Here is a 17073-nt window from a genome sequence, read left to right as displayed (position 1 = left end):
GGTTCATTTAGTGTCAACAAATTATTTGGTTAAGAAATTGTGCATGATTTTGACCTCCTAGCCATTTTGTTATTCATTCAATGTCGGCAGTTTAATGTTTCATTTCTGCCAGTTAATATCTCCAACCTGGTTCAAGGGCTCATTGGCCCTCTGACAGATCTGCTTGGACAGTTGTGACTCACATTGGAGACCCCACAGTCTAAAAATAATGATGGCTGAGAATCTGAGTCAGTCTTAATGTCCAGTTCCTGGAGGGGGAGTGTCTGTCTAATGCAGACATTGGGGAGGATTTTTTTTTTTTTTTTTTCACCCTGCAGTAAATCGGCCGTCCCCAGCTATACATGGGAGAGATTCTTCGAATTTCCAAATCAGCTGGACACTTGATGCTACAGCGACGGTCATGACTGAAGCCAGATGTTTAAGGCTTTGACTGTCTGTGCGGTTGTTGTGAATGAGAAATCTCAGTAACATCATGTGGGAATTTCTGTCAACTGGTGCTCACGTGACCTCGTGGGTGAATGTGTTGGAGGTCAAAGGTCACTGTGACCTCAAATCTTGCCCAGTCTTGTGAATGTGATGTATCAGCAGGGCTGTGGATAATGTCTTCGCATTCAGCGCAAACTTTCATTTGGATTTAAGGATTAACAGATTAGAATATGGAGGTCAAAGGTCAATTTACAAGGTGGTAAAACTCAAATGTTTGGTAGGACAAAATAATGAAAAGTGATGGCGTTTGATATCCAAAATGTCAAAAGTGAACTTCACTGTGACATCGTAATGTTGTACAAAACACTTCTGGACATTATTCAATGCTGCAACTCAGGAACAAAAGAGAAGACCATAGACTTGGTGGTATTAAATCCCGAATAATTGTATTATAACACTATCTACTCTTCGCGGAGTCTTTGTGTTTCAGTTTTCTGGAAATTGAAACAAAATGCCATTTGCAAATTCGACCACCTTGTTATTTTTCATTTCAGTGCAATTCTCATCCTTTTCCTGTCACCTGAATAAAACCAATTCTAACCCTTCCTGGTGACTGAAACCGGATTTGGGTTAGAGGAAAGTACAGAATCAGAAAATATGGAAGTATTTCCTGCTCTACGTGCTGTTTCAAAGGAGTTGAGATGAGCTGGTTTCATGTAACACGGTGATAATATAAGTGGGCTTTTGGGACACGCAAAGAAAAAGCTAAATAACTCCAATTTATTGATTGATAAAAATGTTCCCTCTGTTTTGTTTGCCATCGGATTACACTGCAGTGCAGATGAAGCTGCATGTTCAACATGATTAAGGTTCCTGTCTCTTACAAGCGCACCGGTTCATGTCAGATGCTGCATTATCCCCCCAAACTTTATGTCCCGGGTCCTGCAGGAGAAGGAGGGGGGCTGCAGCCTCAGTGCTCCTCACCTGCCCCCCCCCCCCCGAGAGTGGGTGAGTGAATGAGTGAGTGTGAGAGTGAGTGTGTGTGTGTGTGTGTGTGGATCCGGACGCCGATGTGACGAGCTTTGTGGTGCATTCGACGTCTGCAGCGCTCGCGGACTGACAGGACCGCCGGTCCAATGAGGCGAGCCGACATATTGAGGTTGTCAAATCAAAGGCCAAGGGGAGGCGCCGTCCCGGAGTCGTCTGCATTACGTCATGTGCAAACAGCTGGTCGTTGGCAAAAAAAAAAAAAAGAAAAAAGGGAAAATGTAGAGCAGCACAGCGACTGTAGACCTGCAGCCGGGCTGTAGCCCCCCACTCCATATCTGGCTTCTAACGATGTGGCAGCTGGAGCGCCTGGGCTCAGGATGCCGCCCTCCGGGGCTCCTCGTGCTTGTTTACACCTCTCTGTGCGCTCTCGGAGGTGAGTGCCTTCCTTTACCCTGTTCGATTCCCGGGGAGCTGTTCCTTTGTCGGGGGTGCTGAAATCCGGCTCCGGCTGCAGCGGCTGCGGCGGCGGCAACCGCATCTCGCAACCCGCTTCTGGTTTGAATTCAGCCACCCCCCCCCCCCCCACCTCCTCCTCCTCCAACCCCCCCCCCCCCCCCCCCCTCCCCAAACCTAAAGATCCACAACTGCTGTTTTTTAAAATTTTGGGCTCAGCCGAGGGAAGAAAAAAAAAAAGGTTTTCATGAGAACAGTCTGGCTTCAGTTAGGTGACGCATGGGCAAGGTTACTGCTAATTATGGCACCAACACACCGACTTGACAGATGCTCTTATAGGCTGTAGGCTGAGATCCTGGAGGACCGATTGTGGCCACAGGAAGCCGGACCGGGGCTGGACTCTCCTCTCCTCTGAAGCCTCTGGTCGCTACTCTGTTTGTTTTGTCGTTGTTTTGCTTTGTTGAAGAGAGGAAAGACAAGTTCAGGCTCCCTGGCATAGTGCAGAAACATGCCACGACTGCTCGCTAAATAAGGCGTTTTTCAGGTCAAGTCTTGTTATTTCCTGATTTATTTATTTATTTTTAGGTATCCTAATTGCATAATGAATTGAACCTGAGCAGATTTTATTGGATAATGCGCATTTAAACCTTTTAAATAGCTTTAAATCTGTTTCCTTTTATCATAAAATGGGACCAAGAAGTAAAACAGTCTGCTATTCTTCAATTCTTTCTCTGCTCTATATTTATATCCCTTTAAAAAAAAAAAAAAAAAAAAAAAAAAAAACACAGCATCTTATGCAGGCAGACTTAGTGTTGTCTCTTGTTTTCCACAAATACATCTTTGCTGCTTCAAGACAAAGCCTTGCTGCTGAACTGTCTGACAGCGATGAATCCATACCTCCAACGCACACTGCACTGACTGTGGTCGCCAAAGATCTCAAACATCTCATGGGTCTTTCCTGCACTGACTTGTTGCTTTTTTGCTCCATCAGTTTTGATCGATCCTCGCTGAAGGTTCGCTTCAATACTCTGCCCTCTTTTCCTCTTCTTTCTTGGGACTTATATATTATAGCTACTTGGGTTTATTGATGAGATATATAGAGCTAAATGTTTTTTTCCATGCCCTGGTGCTCCTCTGGGACAGTCAGCCTATCCACACCGGTCTGAACACTGGGATTTGTTGAAATTGTGAATGTTTCGTGTGTGACAGCTCCGGTGTCAATGTCTGCAATCTGAGACGAAGGTGGATGGCCTAATAATCATTACGGCTGTGTTTGATTTCTGAGGCGTTTATTCTTGTTGGTGGGTAAATTCTGGCTGAAGCAGAGAACAGAGTGTGTTTACTCCAAATGGGAATTGATTGGCTGTTAATGACACATTCTGTTATTACAAATGGCTTCTCACTTTAGTGTTCTTTTGCCTTTTAAGTGGTTTTTTTTTTTTTCTTCAAGACTTTAAAATCCTACAAGATGGTTAGTAAATTCAAAGCAGGCTTTACCTTTGCCGTTCCAAAAAAAAAAAAAAAAAAAATGCAGTTTAAAGATGATCCAGCTCAGTGTTCGAGGATAAATCTGTAGCTGAGATGACAAAAAGCAGGATTATGTCTATATTAAGCGTCTAACAGGGTAAAACAGTGGTTGGGAGGTGCTCGTTGAACAGATTACAGAATTCAAAACTGTGCTGCAAGAAATCCTGTGAGCACTCTGCTGCTCAAATAAAGACAAATAAATGTCTCTTCAGGAGGCAAACAAACATTAGTGCTTTGATGTGTTTGCATAGTTAGTGCAGTTACCGATTGTGGCGGTTGGATTCTTCACGGCACAGTTTTTTTGTTTTTTTTTTATACGCTTCATGCTGCAGAATCTTATTCTTTACTGTGATTTTCATCCTTGGGATGTGATTTGTGCTAAGATGTTGGAGATGGAACTTGTCAGTTTCAATTGGCACGTTTGATCTGTATCCAAATCCAACTGATACTGTATCTACATATATGAGTCATATACATTACGAAAGGGGCTGAATCATAACCGTGATGTGTGAAATCTGGTGGGGGGAAAAAAAAAAAAAGATTGTGATCACTCACAGCCAACATAACGCACCCTAAGTCAGAATGCTGACAATCATTGACATACATTGACATACATTGCAGATGGGGGGATGACAAAAAAATAACAAAGGTAATTTACTGGCAAATGTAAATGTATTAACTGGCTACATTTATGTATGTGGAGTCTGACTGCCAAACAGTACCAAGCTGTTTGTCTCATTAAGCCATTGGTTCCCAACTTTTTCTGTTTTGACACCTCGTTACAAAGCAGAGCACCGACTAGCAAATCCCACAGGATGCAGCTCTTTGAGTTGTGAGCAGATGATCGACTTGAATAACATTTGAATAATTTTTGTATGCTAATAATAGGTAATACTACCAAAATGCAAATATGAGCGTGTCTGACAAATACGCTTCATTTGCAGCAAGGATTTGATTTTCTTAGTTTCTACCTCCTGAGCGGTACGGTGGGAGGTTATGAGACGTTGCCATTCAATCGTCAGTCCTATATCCAGATGTGCAGAATCAGCCAGCTAGCATCTGGTACTAACTTTTAGCGGCCTTGCTGTAGCTAGATAAAAACCCTTCGCGTCCATCAAGTTTATAGCATCTCAATCTGCAACAAAGACCAGTTCTCCAGCCTCAGTCGCCGGCATCCATGTAATTTAAGGGCAAAGGAGAACTTTAAAAGTAAAGAAGACTCACTTATAATGCAGAAAGTAGAGTAGAAGGAGGCTGAAAGCTTTGTATGGGTTTAGTCTTTAGCTCTTGACAGTAAGACTGCTTCATTCTTCTTACTTTCTGCCTCCTTATTCTACTCTTTTAGTATTCAAGATTGCCTCCATAGGTGAGAGCCAGTGCAAGCTTTGAGGATGGGTAATAGAGTGGAGGAGAAGCAGAGCCATTTTTCTCTTTTTTCCACCGGCACACATTAGAGCACGCTGCACATCCAAGAAAACCTTTTCCTTCACGCATCTACGCCTCTGTGGCTCGTCACTGTACAGGGTCACTTGGTTTTCTTTCCTCCTGATCATCATCAAGGCGATCGGCAGAGGCAAAAAGCAAAACATGCAGCTTTAAGTGACAGCATTAGTACGAGTTTGCTTACTGTTTCTCACTGCGACTCTTAAATAAATTGGGCCCATGCTGTTTTAAAGGCGCTTGCTTTTCATTGCATATTCAAAACAGACGTGTGTGGTAGAAAATTTTGTACTGCTTTTGCTCAAATTGCAGGGGGGACAAATTATACCCTGAAAGAAAGAAAACACGGAAAGGTATTCCAAATACTGATGCTAGAGTGAGTAGCCATGAAACAACACAAAGAGAGTGTAATACAGATATTTGGGGGGGGGGGGGGGGGGGTGAATAAAAACTGTCCTCAAATGAAATATCAAGGTGTCTGCATATTATCGTCATGTATCACAGGGTGTTCTCTGTAGCCACGATAACGTTTATCAAAGAGATGAAACATATTCTACTATAGCAATTAACTGACGCGCTGTCCCCCAGATTTTGCCCACCTGCTGGGTGTGCTCACTTGCCCAGCCCTGCCTGTGCAGGTAATGTGGCAGATTACACCCACCATTTGTTCTGCTGCTTTTATATGCAGAGCCGTAGGTGGATGTAATCCAAGGATTTGACATTATGCAGGACGCGAGTGAGCCTGCATACTTGTTCACTTTCTTTCAGCTGCTTTAAAAGGAGTTAAAGTCTGAGATTATGTATTTAGATGATGTCGAGCAGTATTGTGGGAAAAAATTGTCATTGTGGAATCAAGACAGGGAGACTGCTCAAGAACACCTACTGCAAAATCTGAAAGTGGTTTTCCTTCGTAAGCACAAGTGTTAATTGTGACTCTCAGCGTCGGTGGATATGAAGAGCAGTCAACTGGTCCAGAACAAATCTCTCAATGAACAACAGCTGTGTTTTGCCAGGAAATCTTATAGAGATTTTATGGTCCACAGTGGATTCATTTTAAAGACCTTTCATTTAGCGCCGCCATTAGGTCAAATTTCGAACTTATCTTATATATCTCAGCATTCTACTGAATGAGTTGGCACAAAATATGGTACACAGCCGATTCCCAGAGGAAGAATCCAATTTGGTTTATGGCTAAATTCCCCTAACCTCAGCATTTCTTTAAAGGAGCAAATTAGCAAATGTTAACATTATTAAAATAATGATAATCCGTTCAAATGTTACACCTGCTCATCAATTGCATGCTGGCATTGCTCTTGTGAATGTTGGCATTAAGCTTCTGCTGAGATCGTGGATTTGTGGATCAAATGTGGGTTACTCTTCAGGATTTCCTGTTTGTCGTCCTATTAATCCTCACACATATTCAGTCTCTCTTTACTCTTTACTCCCCACAGATTGCCTTTTTGTGACGGAATACTTCACCCGCACGCCTCGTAAATTGAATGCTTTCAACTCCTTCGCCAGTGTGGAGCTGTTCCACTTCAATGTGCCTGACGACACCATGATGGCCGTATGGAACCTCATCACCTTCAAGGAGCAAGGGGGCACATTTGGAGACAGCTGCCCGAACCGCAATGTTACGGTGTAAGACAATGAGTTTGGCACACCTTTCTTTTTTTCTGAAGTTGTGTATATAGGCTATAACGAGATAGTAATACACCTCTGACGTACCCTAACATTGGGGAAAGGGCTAGCATACTGTTAACCCTGAGCAGGAGAAACAACTGTAAAAGTAATTAGCTGTCTTTAGCTTTTAATTCTGCCTATCTTTTTAAAAGAAATCATATTAGTAATGAGTATTTGTCATGAAAGTCGGTATCTAAGGTGACTATTTTGTGTTCCTGTGATGTTGTGAGTGATGTGGTTATCACATTCAACGGAGTAGAACTGGAGATGATTATGTGTCTTGGATTTGAGTTCTTTGAATTTTAAATAGATGATACCATCTGTGTTCATGTTGTCAGTGGCTCCTATGGATGAATTTCCGTTTGGCAGACGCATCTGTTGTTTATGAGAGTATGAATCCGTAACAGCGATTGGATTTTGGCTTTGCAATTAACAGGTACTTCAGGTCTGGAGCTCCACCAGTAATAAACCCTTTGTACACCCGTTTCCCACGGGACACAGTCGTCCCAGGATCCTTTGCTGTGACCCTGACCTGGACACTTCCGAATCGTACAACAGGAGCATTCAACGTGACCAGCCCGCTGCCTGGAGACTGGTTCCTAGCAGCACATCTACCCAAGGATGAAGGCAAAATCTCCGTCAAGGTGAGCCTGGCCCTTTCCCCAAACGGACATCGTAATAGTTTCACATTCAAATTTGAATCTGCAGGTTGTTATTTTGTTGATATGTTGCGAACATTGGCAGCAATGTTGTTATTGTGTTGCACAGGCAAATCACCGGTGTAGCAAATTTTGATAGTAATGGCTCAGTTCCATCAAGTGTCCCAAAGACCCAGTGTGCACGATGCCAGGACACTGGAACTATCTCACCGAAATGATCAGTTATGCCTGGAATTTTCATTGGTGAAAGGCTCTAAAACCGCTGAGCCCATTTTTGTTTTCTGAAGAGAGTCATCAGCATTTACAAACCAAAATGACCAGAGTAACAAATGTGTGCGTGACGTGGCACAGGGTAAATCAAACTTTTATCAAATCCTCATGGTAATACCACATATACATGTTTTTATTATTCTAGGACACTGTCAGTGTGATTTCTTCTTTTTCTCCTAAAATTGAAATCTCTAAAGAAAAATCTATCAGTGGTTTATTCACATCTGTGACAGCCATCTTGGTTGTTAATGTTAATGAAAATGCCTCAGCTGTCGGTCATCATATAAAACCTGCCCTGCTTTAGACAAATGGGTGTGATTTGCCAAAACTGTCAAGGGCCAAGGGAAATCTGGGAGAGCAAATGAACATACATTGCCAATTGGTTGATTGGTGAATCAAAAGTTAAGATTATTGCTGAAATGTCTGACCAAGTTCAACGGCGATCTCCATCAACTGCCCAGACAGATAAATTACATCTGTTGTTCTACTTATCTGCTTGGATAAGTTAAACAGATAAATAAATTGAAAGCACATCTAACAGTTGAGATATTTCTGTCAGCATCACGATTGGATCTCTCACAAATTGAGACCGGTGAAACCACAACTTATTCATGCTAATGTGTTACATAATGCAAATTCACATTCATCTACATCTAAAATATTCTCCTCATGGTTACTTACTCCCCATCATGGTACAAAATATGATGTAAGGAGTCCTTGTGATTAATATTCTAGTTTGCACTGTTGAGTTTAAAGAGCCAGAACAGCATCAGTGAGTTTTTCTTCATCTCATCATGTTCTCCTATTTGGCTGCACAAACACCTGCTGATTTCCATTTCAGGCAATTTATTTGTCGCTGGCATGGTGTTCAGTTGAGCTTCCTCTGTGGTTGCCGCCGGATGGCAAAAGTGCACTTGAAATACACAACAATCAAAAACATCATCAGAAGTTGCAATCAATATTGCATGTACAAAAGAATTGGTTTGGTCTGGGGCCACTGGGAATAGAGACAGCTGGGGCTAAAATGTGATCTGCTCCCAATGACACACTGTATAGATGGAAATAACATACCATTTCCAAATTCTGCTTTCTGGGGCAATTTTCTGGCAACCAAGATGTTTTCTGTTCAGAAAGAAAACATGGATGGAAGCATTGCGAGCGGAACGAGGGGATGCACACTGCATTAATGACCATCCCGGCTGAATTTAGCGCACAGTATATAAGGATTTGGAAACAAATATACAAAAAAACAAAGATACAGCGATAAAACCTCCAGTTTGATCTGCTGAAATTGCAATTAGGTTGCACTGTAAGTTTTCTCTGTCCACAATAGGACCTGAAAGTCCAATTTTTCAAGTTAGAGTTATCACACTTTGAATTATTTCACCTGTATGTTGTACTTGAGTTTGGCCTTAAAAAGATAAAGGAGCAGCTGAATCATATTGAATCATAGCAGAGATATTAAATGGTAACCTGACCATCCAGACATCTTTTTGCTTTGAAGGCATTCATTGGGACGCTGCCATCAAAGTTTTGGGCCATCTTAAGTCTAACAGTGACGCAACTGTATTAATGAGCAAGGATTGCGGGACTTTACTGACAAAGACTGTCTTAATAGAATTGGTCACAATACTGAAGGACGGACTAATTTAATTCAAAGCATTCATTTCATTTTCAATAGAAGGAATGTTCCTAATTCACTTTTCTCTCACTTTTTCATTATTTAACAAGATGTTACCGTTTTATGGTGAGCATTAAAATCAGGCTTTGACTTAACAGTTCGCCAGTATATATTAGACTTTTATTAAATGCTGGATATTGGCCAGTCAGCGTTGTCTACTGTCAGCACCAAAGATATCAGTCCGAGACTGCAAATATATTACAACTTCCAGTTAATTTAGTCGTTCATATGTTTATCTATTTTCATTCGAAGACCAGCCTTCAGTTATCAGAGCCAATTTTGTTCACTTTTATAATCTAATGTCATCCAGTGTTTGTTCCTGCCATACAGCCATCCTCTCTGAGCTTTAAAAGTTTATTGAGATGTTTTTGCTTCAGTCTCATGAATTTGTCTAAAGGTGAGGAGGCGAGGTAAGGCGAGGTAAAAATATTAGACTATCTGTTAGTATAATGCAGTTCATTATGCCACCACTGACCGCAGACCCATCAGCTCTCAGAGGCTGGATTTTATTGCAGAAGCATCGTGATGAATGAAAATGAATTGTCCAGGTGTACCTGGTAAACTGGAACACTCCCCAGAATTTTTTCCTAAAATTGCAACGTCCCAAAGGGTCATCCCGTCAAAACAGTCAGGGTTTCAGTGCGGGCGGGGGGCCTCAGGAGGTTTGGAGGAATTAGAGGAGCTTTAACGGCCTCAGTACCCTGCCAAGGGTATCAAATTCTGATCAAAATAAAGTGATGTTTATATCTTTTTTGGCACAAAAATGGTCAAATGTAAAAGTCCTCAATGCCATCAAAAGATGTCTGCAACTGCAAACTAAAAAACATTGGCCATCAAAAACCCATACTGGTTGAGCCTTAATTAAAGCACAACTTGCCCTACAAGATGCATGTGGAAGTCCAACTGACAAGCTGCAATAAACCAAAGGGTCACATCGACAGCTCCCGGACTAACGACGCGCCACAGTAATTGTGGCTCCAGCAGGAGGGATTAGCGAGCGGCTGACGGAAACGAAGAAGCTCATTTGGCATTCACACCTGTCCTTTTGGATCAGGTGCAGTACACCCCTGCTCCTTTTAAAAACAAATTTTACAGCAGATTATGTGTAGAAACAATGCACGGGCTGATGGCTCCGAGTCAGTCTGTCTGCTTGGCTCATCTCACAGGGTAATGCACATCAAGAATTAATGGTTCAGAACAACACAAGTGAAATAGCGGGTGCATGTTACACTATGTGGCAGGCAGAGGGAGGACAGAGTGATATTAATCCAGGAAGCTGACAGGCTTTATGCACACAGTCCATTAGGAATATTCAGCAACTCTGAATGATATCTAATCTCCTCCTTACCAGCCTTTAAGAAATATTGGTTAGTTAACCACTAAAATACCAACTCAGCCATTGTCGTGATGTATGTGCAGGGTCTGTCTGAAGAGTGCCAGTATTTGTTCCAACCTCAGCTCATAGTCCAGAGGCTAATTGGGATTTCAGTGCTCTATCCTGGATACTTCATCGACCAGATGATCCCCATCCACAACAGATCTGCACTGTATAAGTAAGTCTTCTAACTGCTCTTCCAAAAAATGTTAAAGTCACAATGTATCGTCTTTTGAAGAGAATACTTAATCTCATCTGAGACACAATAAGCTTTCTGAAATATTTCTCCTCTGTTCACCTCCTCATCTGCCTCTTGAGTTATGATTTTCCTGAAGTGTTCTTTATAAGCTTATATTGTATTTTTATATATTTATTTTTTTATTTTAAGATGATGAAATTTCCAAGTGTTTGCTTTTGGTCCGAACAAACTTTATTAACTTCCCCTCGATGAAAAATCACATCAGCTTCAGCGTAATAGAATTTTGTTCCAGGTGCTATTTGCGCCCAGGGGTCCATGATAAACAACATTATATGGCGCTGAGGTGGATGTCCAGTTTGGCTCTTTACACCCAGGTGTATACAGCGTGGTGGGGAAAGGGACTGCATAGCAAACAGTGTTGTTTACACCCAGGGCGCCTAATCAATGAGGTTATTTACACTCAGATTTTAGTCTCCTCTGGACCACTTCACTGGCTCACAGTGGAGAGCCAGGCTTTTGTTTCTAAAACAACCTCTTTTTATTAATTTACCCAAACCGTTATATTTTTTTCAGAAACCTAACCAAGTAGATTTGCTGTTCAGAAGTTATTGAAAGAAATAAATTGAACTGCTACTCTGACGATTGAATATATATCGTTTAAACTATTGAAACAAATACTACACAATACTGTTGTGTAGCACATAAATAATGTGTCGTGGACAACATACGTTGGTATAACTGCTGCCTAAACTACGTCTTCCTGTGGTTGTCTCTGTGTGTGTGTATGTATGTGTGTGCACATGTACATGTACTTGTGCTTGTGCAGAGTGTTCATCCCCAATTATATATCGAAGGTGAAGGTTCAGCTGGTAAACTGCAGCACCAAGAACAAGAGTAGTGACAGTTGTCCCGTGGTGCTGAAGATAAGAGCGCGGGCGCCACCGGTGCATAACTCAAGTGCCCTTGACTGCAGGGAGTGGAACCCTTGTGAATTAGACACCCTTGTTCCTGCCTGGGAACAATGGTACTACATCCTGGTGGAACGATATCTAAGTAACTCTGATGTCTACTTCCATATCGGGGTGCAAGTCACAGGTAAGTGCGTTCTTTTTTTACCAAAATAAAGCAGCAGTGTTCGTTTGGTATTCATTGTCAGAACAAGGCGGTAAAATTGTAGCAGCAATTTATGATAATTCAAGAAAGTGACTCAAGAAACGGGAAGAATTATAACATAGTTAACACGTTGCTGTGTGTAGTGTAATATTCCTTTATATTGCTATATTTGATTAAAAAATAGCAATTCAAACTGCCATCTTTTTGGTGTTTTCTTGTGATTGTGAACACTTTTTAGTAATGTGACTAAAATTCACTCATCCATTTTTAACTTTCATTCCTTCTTTCAGTGCACTGGTATTTAATAATTTTTTTCTTGTCTTAATGTTAAAATAACACTGTTAAGCATCATTTCGCTCATTCCTGCAGTACGGCGTCATGTAACTTAGGCCATTTACCAATTTCTTCAATAAAACTGAGTTATTTGATTATTTAGTTTCATATTGGACTTCCTCTGTTTGCTTATTATTTTCTGATAAGTTATTCTAATGGTAGTTGCAGCAATCTGTTAGTTGTTTTAGGTGACTCCTGCATTCATTATTTTGCTTCCTGCTGCTTTTGAAGTGCAATTTATATGATAGTGGGGTGATTTCTGAGACCACGAAAACTCATAAATTAGGCTTAACAAAAGCTCAGAGTTGATTTTGGCAGTGTATCATATTCAAAATTATACAGTCAAAATATAAAGAAACAAGACTTTCACTTTTTAAAGGCATTTTTTTGGGGAAAAAAAAAAGACAGAGTATAAATTGTCTTTGCAACAAGCAAAAATAAAAATGCATGCACAGTGTCCATGCCCTCTTACAGACACACAGGGCAGACATTTGAATTGTGGGCCTGTATTTTGATGGGAAAGGGATGCCAGACACAGCTGGACCATCAAGAAGCTTGTTGAAGAAAAGGCCGGAGCTCAAACTGAAGCGATTCATAAGGGATTGCTAAGAGGCCAGTGATACCACGCTTAAGTGCTGCATGCTGTTTTTGGGTTGTGGAGTGCACAGATATTCTTTATGCGCTCTCCGCAGGGATGGCTCACAAATCTGTGGGAAGTCCATTCCTATGTAGCGATCCCCTCCCTCTGTTTGACACTGTATGGTGCACTTTGTCACCATGGCAACACCGACACTAATTATTCACACTCTGTCTCTCCCCCTGCCTGCCAAGCAGATCTTACTTGACCTTTTGCGGATTTAAATTGAAGAACACCTCAGGTTCAAGGAAAAGATCATCCAAAGGCGTCCCTCTCTCATGCTCTCCCTATTATGGCTTGTTGTTGTTATCAACAGTCCCAGAAATATGAGCCCTTATCCGTATACAGTCCAATTTGCAGGTATCAGGGTTGCTGGCTACATAAAAAAAGGGCTAAAACGAGACTGGAGGTGATAATTTATGACTGTTCATATGACATCTTCACTGCAGCAATCCTTTCCTGGATAGATGTTTGAACATCGAGCGTTTAGTGTTATGCTCCATATGCAACCATAAAGAATCCAATTTTTTGGATTATGAATTAGTATTTACACAGCGACTTCATCTGCCAGCCGCCCTCGCACATACATACATACATACATACATACATACATACATACATAAATAAACTGGAGCTGTACGTTCAGGTTTCACTGAATTTTTACTTCTAGGTTTATACAAAGTTACATTTGCCTCAAGCGTGTAGTTTTTGGTATTTTTGGTATTTTTAGGAACGCTTCAGCTGCCTGAACGTACATCAGAATACTTCAAACCCTCTCAGAGACAACACTATGCAAACGAGGCTGAGGCAGAAAAGCCTTTGAAATCCTTTACCCTTGGGGTTGGTGGTATTTGATGGTACTTGGTAGTTGCCATCAATGGCCATTTTGCAGTGAGTTGCTTTGTGTTGAGTGAAAGCATACAGTTTACAATTACTAGGAATATTTGTCTCATTAAAAAGCAGTGTACAGTGCTGAACCTTGCTGTTTACATGCTGGAAGCCAGCCGACAGGGGATCATTTCAAACGTTTGCAAAGGAGTCGGTGGCGTAGCTTGCATAATAATACAAGAAAAATAACTGACTTGGTTATTGCTTGTTTGCTTGAGATTTTCTGGGAATTGTTTGTTTGATTTAATGATGGGGATTATTACATTACGTAAGATGTCGCAAGGTGCGCTTTTTAAACCCCTATACAACAAACCAGTGTTCAACTCACCTGTGCATCACTTTGATTGATCTCCTCTGGAAACAGATTGTTCCAAGCCCAATTTGTCAAAGGACCAGTCCCAGCCCAGCTCCTCCATGAACATGCCTCAGTCTTTTGGCACGGCGATGGGTTTCTCCCTGTCTGAGACGCTCTCAGTGGCGACCCTGCCCAGCCTATTGCAGAACGGCAGTCGCCTGCACACCTCGGAGGACAGCATCATTTACCTCACCGCCACAGCCAACACCAACAGGTGCTGGCCAATCCGTCCGACCCTGCGCAACGAGCTGGACACCTTCTCCGTGCACTTCTATGTCTTCTTCGGTCCGAATATATCGATTCCACCCGACAGGGCAGCTGTGTTCGCCATCAACTTGATGCCAGTGTTAGACAGTGGAGGAGTCCTCAACATGGAGCTCAAGCTCAACATGGTGAGTTCCCTCAAAACAGAACAATAGTTTCACTCATGAGCAACTGACACATTCCCAATATGCTTATTGTCCCGTGATACATTCGGAAAAGTCTTCAGTTAAGTTTTTAAATTTAGCTTGAGTTTGTATGTCAATGTTGAGTTTCTAACTTCAGTTTGTAATTCAAAGTCCACTTTCTATTACCTGGCTGGTAAAGGTTGGTTAAGGAGATATTTGGTCCAATATGTAGGACAGAGCTCTGCTGCCACCTTCACCCTTCATATGCTGCATGCTACTATTGCAAAGGACCAGACAGTCATCAAGAATGCAAATGTGCACCAGTAAGTGAAGCAAAAATTCCTCGCTAGCAAGAGTGACTAATTGGGCTCACAGACTGTGTGGCTGCTTTGCTAAATGTGGATCCTTGTGGGTTGCAGACTTTTCTGCGGGAGCTGAAAAAGTTTCAGAAGCCAATGTTTGGGATTGTGACATATGTCTCTAATTGAGAGCAAAGAAAAATGCAAAAAGCAGCCAAGCAGGATTTGATACGTCTTTGTTAAGCTGTCCTCTAGAAAGTAATGAAACGCACCTGCAGTGGTGCCGGAGCTCTACAGGGAGCCAGAAGTAACCAGAGAGCTGCAAGCTGGCAGGTGGACTTTTAAACATTTTTCTCCCAAAGGAGAACAAGTCAGCCACTATTGAAATAACTGAAGGAGGAGGCATAAAAGCCCGGCAGACACCTTTAATTACTCAGTTCAAAAGAATATGTAATCACTCTAAACCCATATTAAGACTATCCTACAACTAATAAAGCTGAAAATATCAATCTGTTGTTTAATTGATTGACGGAATTTAAACTTCTTCATTTTCAATTGTCATTATTTTAATCCAAATATATATAATTTTGTGGTTTTACCTCCCTAAATGTCAATGATAGCTTTTTTAATAAAAATAAAATAAATCAGGAAAATTATTGATTGGTAATTAACTGAGTAGTTTGTTGTTCATGCCAATAGGACAGGTCTGAAGTTGTTAAAAAGCAGCGATGCTGATTCCACCTGCCTCCGTATTCTACGATAAGCTATGATAGACGCACCTTTTATCTCTATGAAGATGAACGGTCTATTCATCTAATCTCCAGTAAGAAGGCAAATGGGTGTATCCCTGAAAAAAAGAAACCCAAATAGCTGACTTTTAAAGAAATGACAACTATTTTCTGTGGAATTCATTTGAGCATGTATTGTCTGATTGCTCTGTTGATGCGATGATGCAGTGAGTTCGCCATTTAAAAGGTCATGCTGGGCGACTCGGTAAACCTCCATGCTTCTCCGTGCAGCCCTGCAGCAGAAACTTCTCCTGTGTGTTTTCCTGCCTCGTTCACAGCGTGGGCTACACCCTGACCCCCATACCCCCCAGCCTCCAAAACAGTCACAAGTGGATGTAGTTGATTGAGTTTAAGTTGATGCTTTCTGCAGATGTCAGGGACAATATGCTGCGGTGAAAACCTGGTTGCTTTGATTGTCGCCACAAGAATGTATTCTTCAGAGAGACTGTCACGCTATATTATTCTATGGACAGATTTCTCCCCCCTCGGCGATGATCTATCACTTGCTTGTCACAGGCACAGAATCCAGTCAGCCGCTACCAGTGGGAGACTGGCAGATTTGCAGAGCTTAAGGAGACAATGGCTGGAGCTGCTTGTCTGCCTTGCATCACTCTCTGAGAAAGAGTGGGACTGTAATGCTTATGGCTTGTATTTCCACTGATAGCTCAACTGGCAGCAGATCAGTTTTCTTTAGGTAGGGCTTATGCAGAGAAAGAAATTGTAAGCGCCATAATGAGTGTTAGTCCTTGAGACACTATCAACGTCGGCCCTGTTAGCTTTTGTATGTTACACTTGTTTTGCGACATTAATCCACTATATTGTGGGCATGTGGTGATTTCTATTGGGAAATAAATTGATAGCTGAGCAAATAAAGTATTTTTTATTTATTAAACAAAATTTGCTATTAAGAATTACATAAATGAATGGCCGATGGCAATAAATAATAGAACTGTGTAATTATATACTCAAACATTTTTCAATAAAATTTTTATATGGTAAATAAATATATTAATAATGAAATACTGAAAAAAATTAAATCCTGAACAATGTTCATTATATGTTAATCTACTTATTAATTATTCCTTGGTGAAACAATTCTTTGTCTCCTTGTCACTTTTGGTCTTGTATGTTGCAGATGTTTAACTTGAATGCGCCATAATCAACAACAACAAATGCTCTTTTTTTTTTAACAGTGTAAAACAGAAAACCCTCAAGGGTCAATCTTAGGACCTATACACTTTGTTCTCTACAGAAATGACTTACCTGAGTCATGCATAGCAGCTGGTCTCCAAATGTGCAAAGATGACACACACATGCATGTTTCTGGTAAAACAGCTACGGCTGTTGCAGCCCAATTGTCAATATATCTGGAGGCAATAGCACACAGTCTTGAAAACTCACATTTGACACACAATGTGTCACACAAAGACCGCATCAACTACTGTAAGTTGGATGTTAAGATAACCAATCAGCCTCTGAGGTGAAATACCTCGGCTTACTGTTAGACCCTCACTTGAAATTTAATAAACAGGTTGAAAGAATAAGTAGAATTGCCGCAGATCTTTTCC

At 41.4% G+C, this 17073-nt stretch overlaps 1 protein-coding gene across 1 annotated transcript in view; it reads left to right on the top strand.

The window, feature by feature from the left end:
• The first annotated feature begins 6379 nt into the window (after positions 1-6379).
• Positions 6380-17073, top strand: part of tmem8b (transmembrane protein 8B) — a 31990-nt gene continuing 21296 nt past the window's right edge. Inside the window, exons 1-5 of the mRNA XM_029511284.1 lie at positions 6380-6477; positions 6956-7163; positions 10549-10682; positions 11530-11798; positions 14039-14421. Coding sequence (XP_029367144.1) covers positions 6395-6477; positions 6956-7163; positions 10549-10682; positions 11530-11798; positions 14039-14421 — 1077 coding nt within the window. The 5' untranslated portion in view covers positions 6380-6394. The remainder of the gene's footprint in view (positions 6478-6955; positions 7164-10548; positions 10683-11529; positions 11799-14038; positions 14422-17073) is intronic.

The sequence above is a fragment of the Echeneis naucrates genome, chromosome 9 (genome assembly GCF_900963305.1).
Source record: "Echeneis naucrates chromosome 9, fEcheNa1.1, whole genome shotgun sequence".
Lineage (NCBI taxonomy): Eukaryota > Metazoa > Chordata > Actinopteri > Carangiformes > Echeneidae > Echeneis > Echeneis naucrates.
Note: the sequence above shows the minus strand (reverse complement) of the source record. Positions and strands in the feature narration are given on the sequence as shown.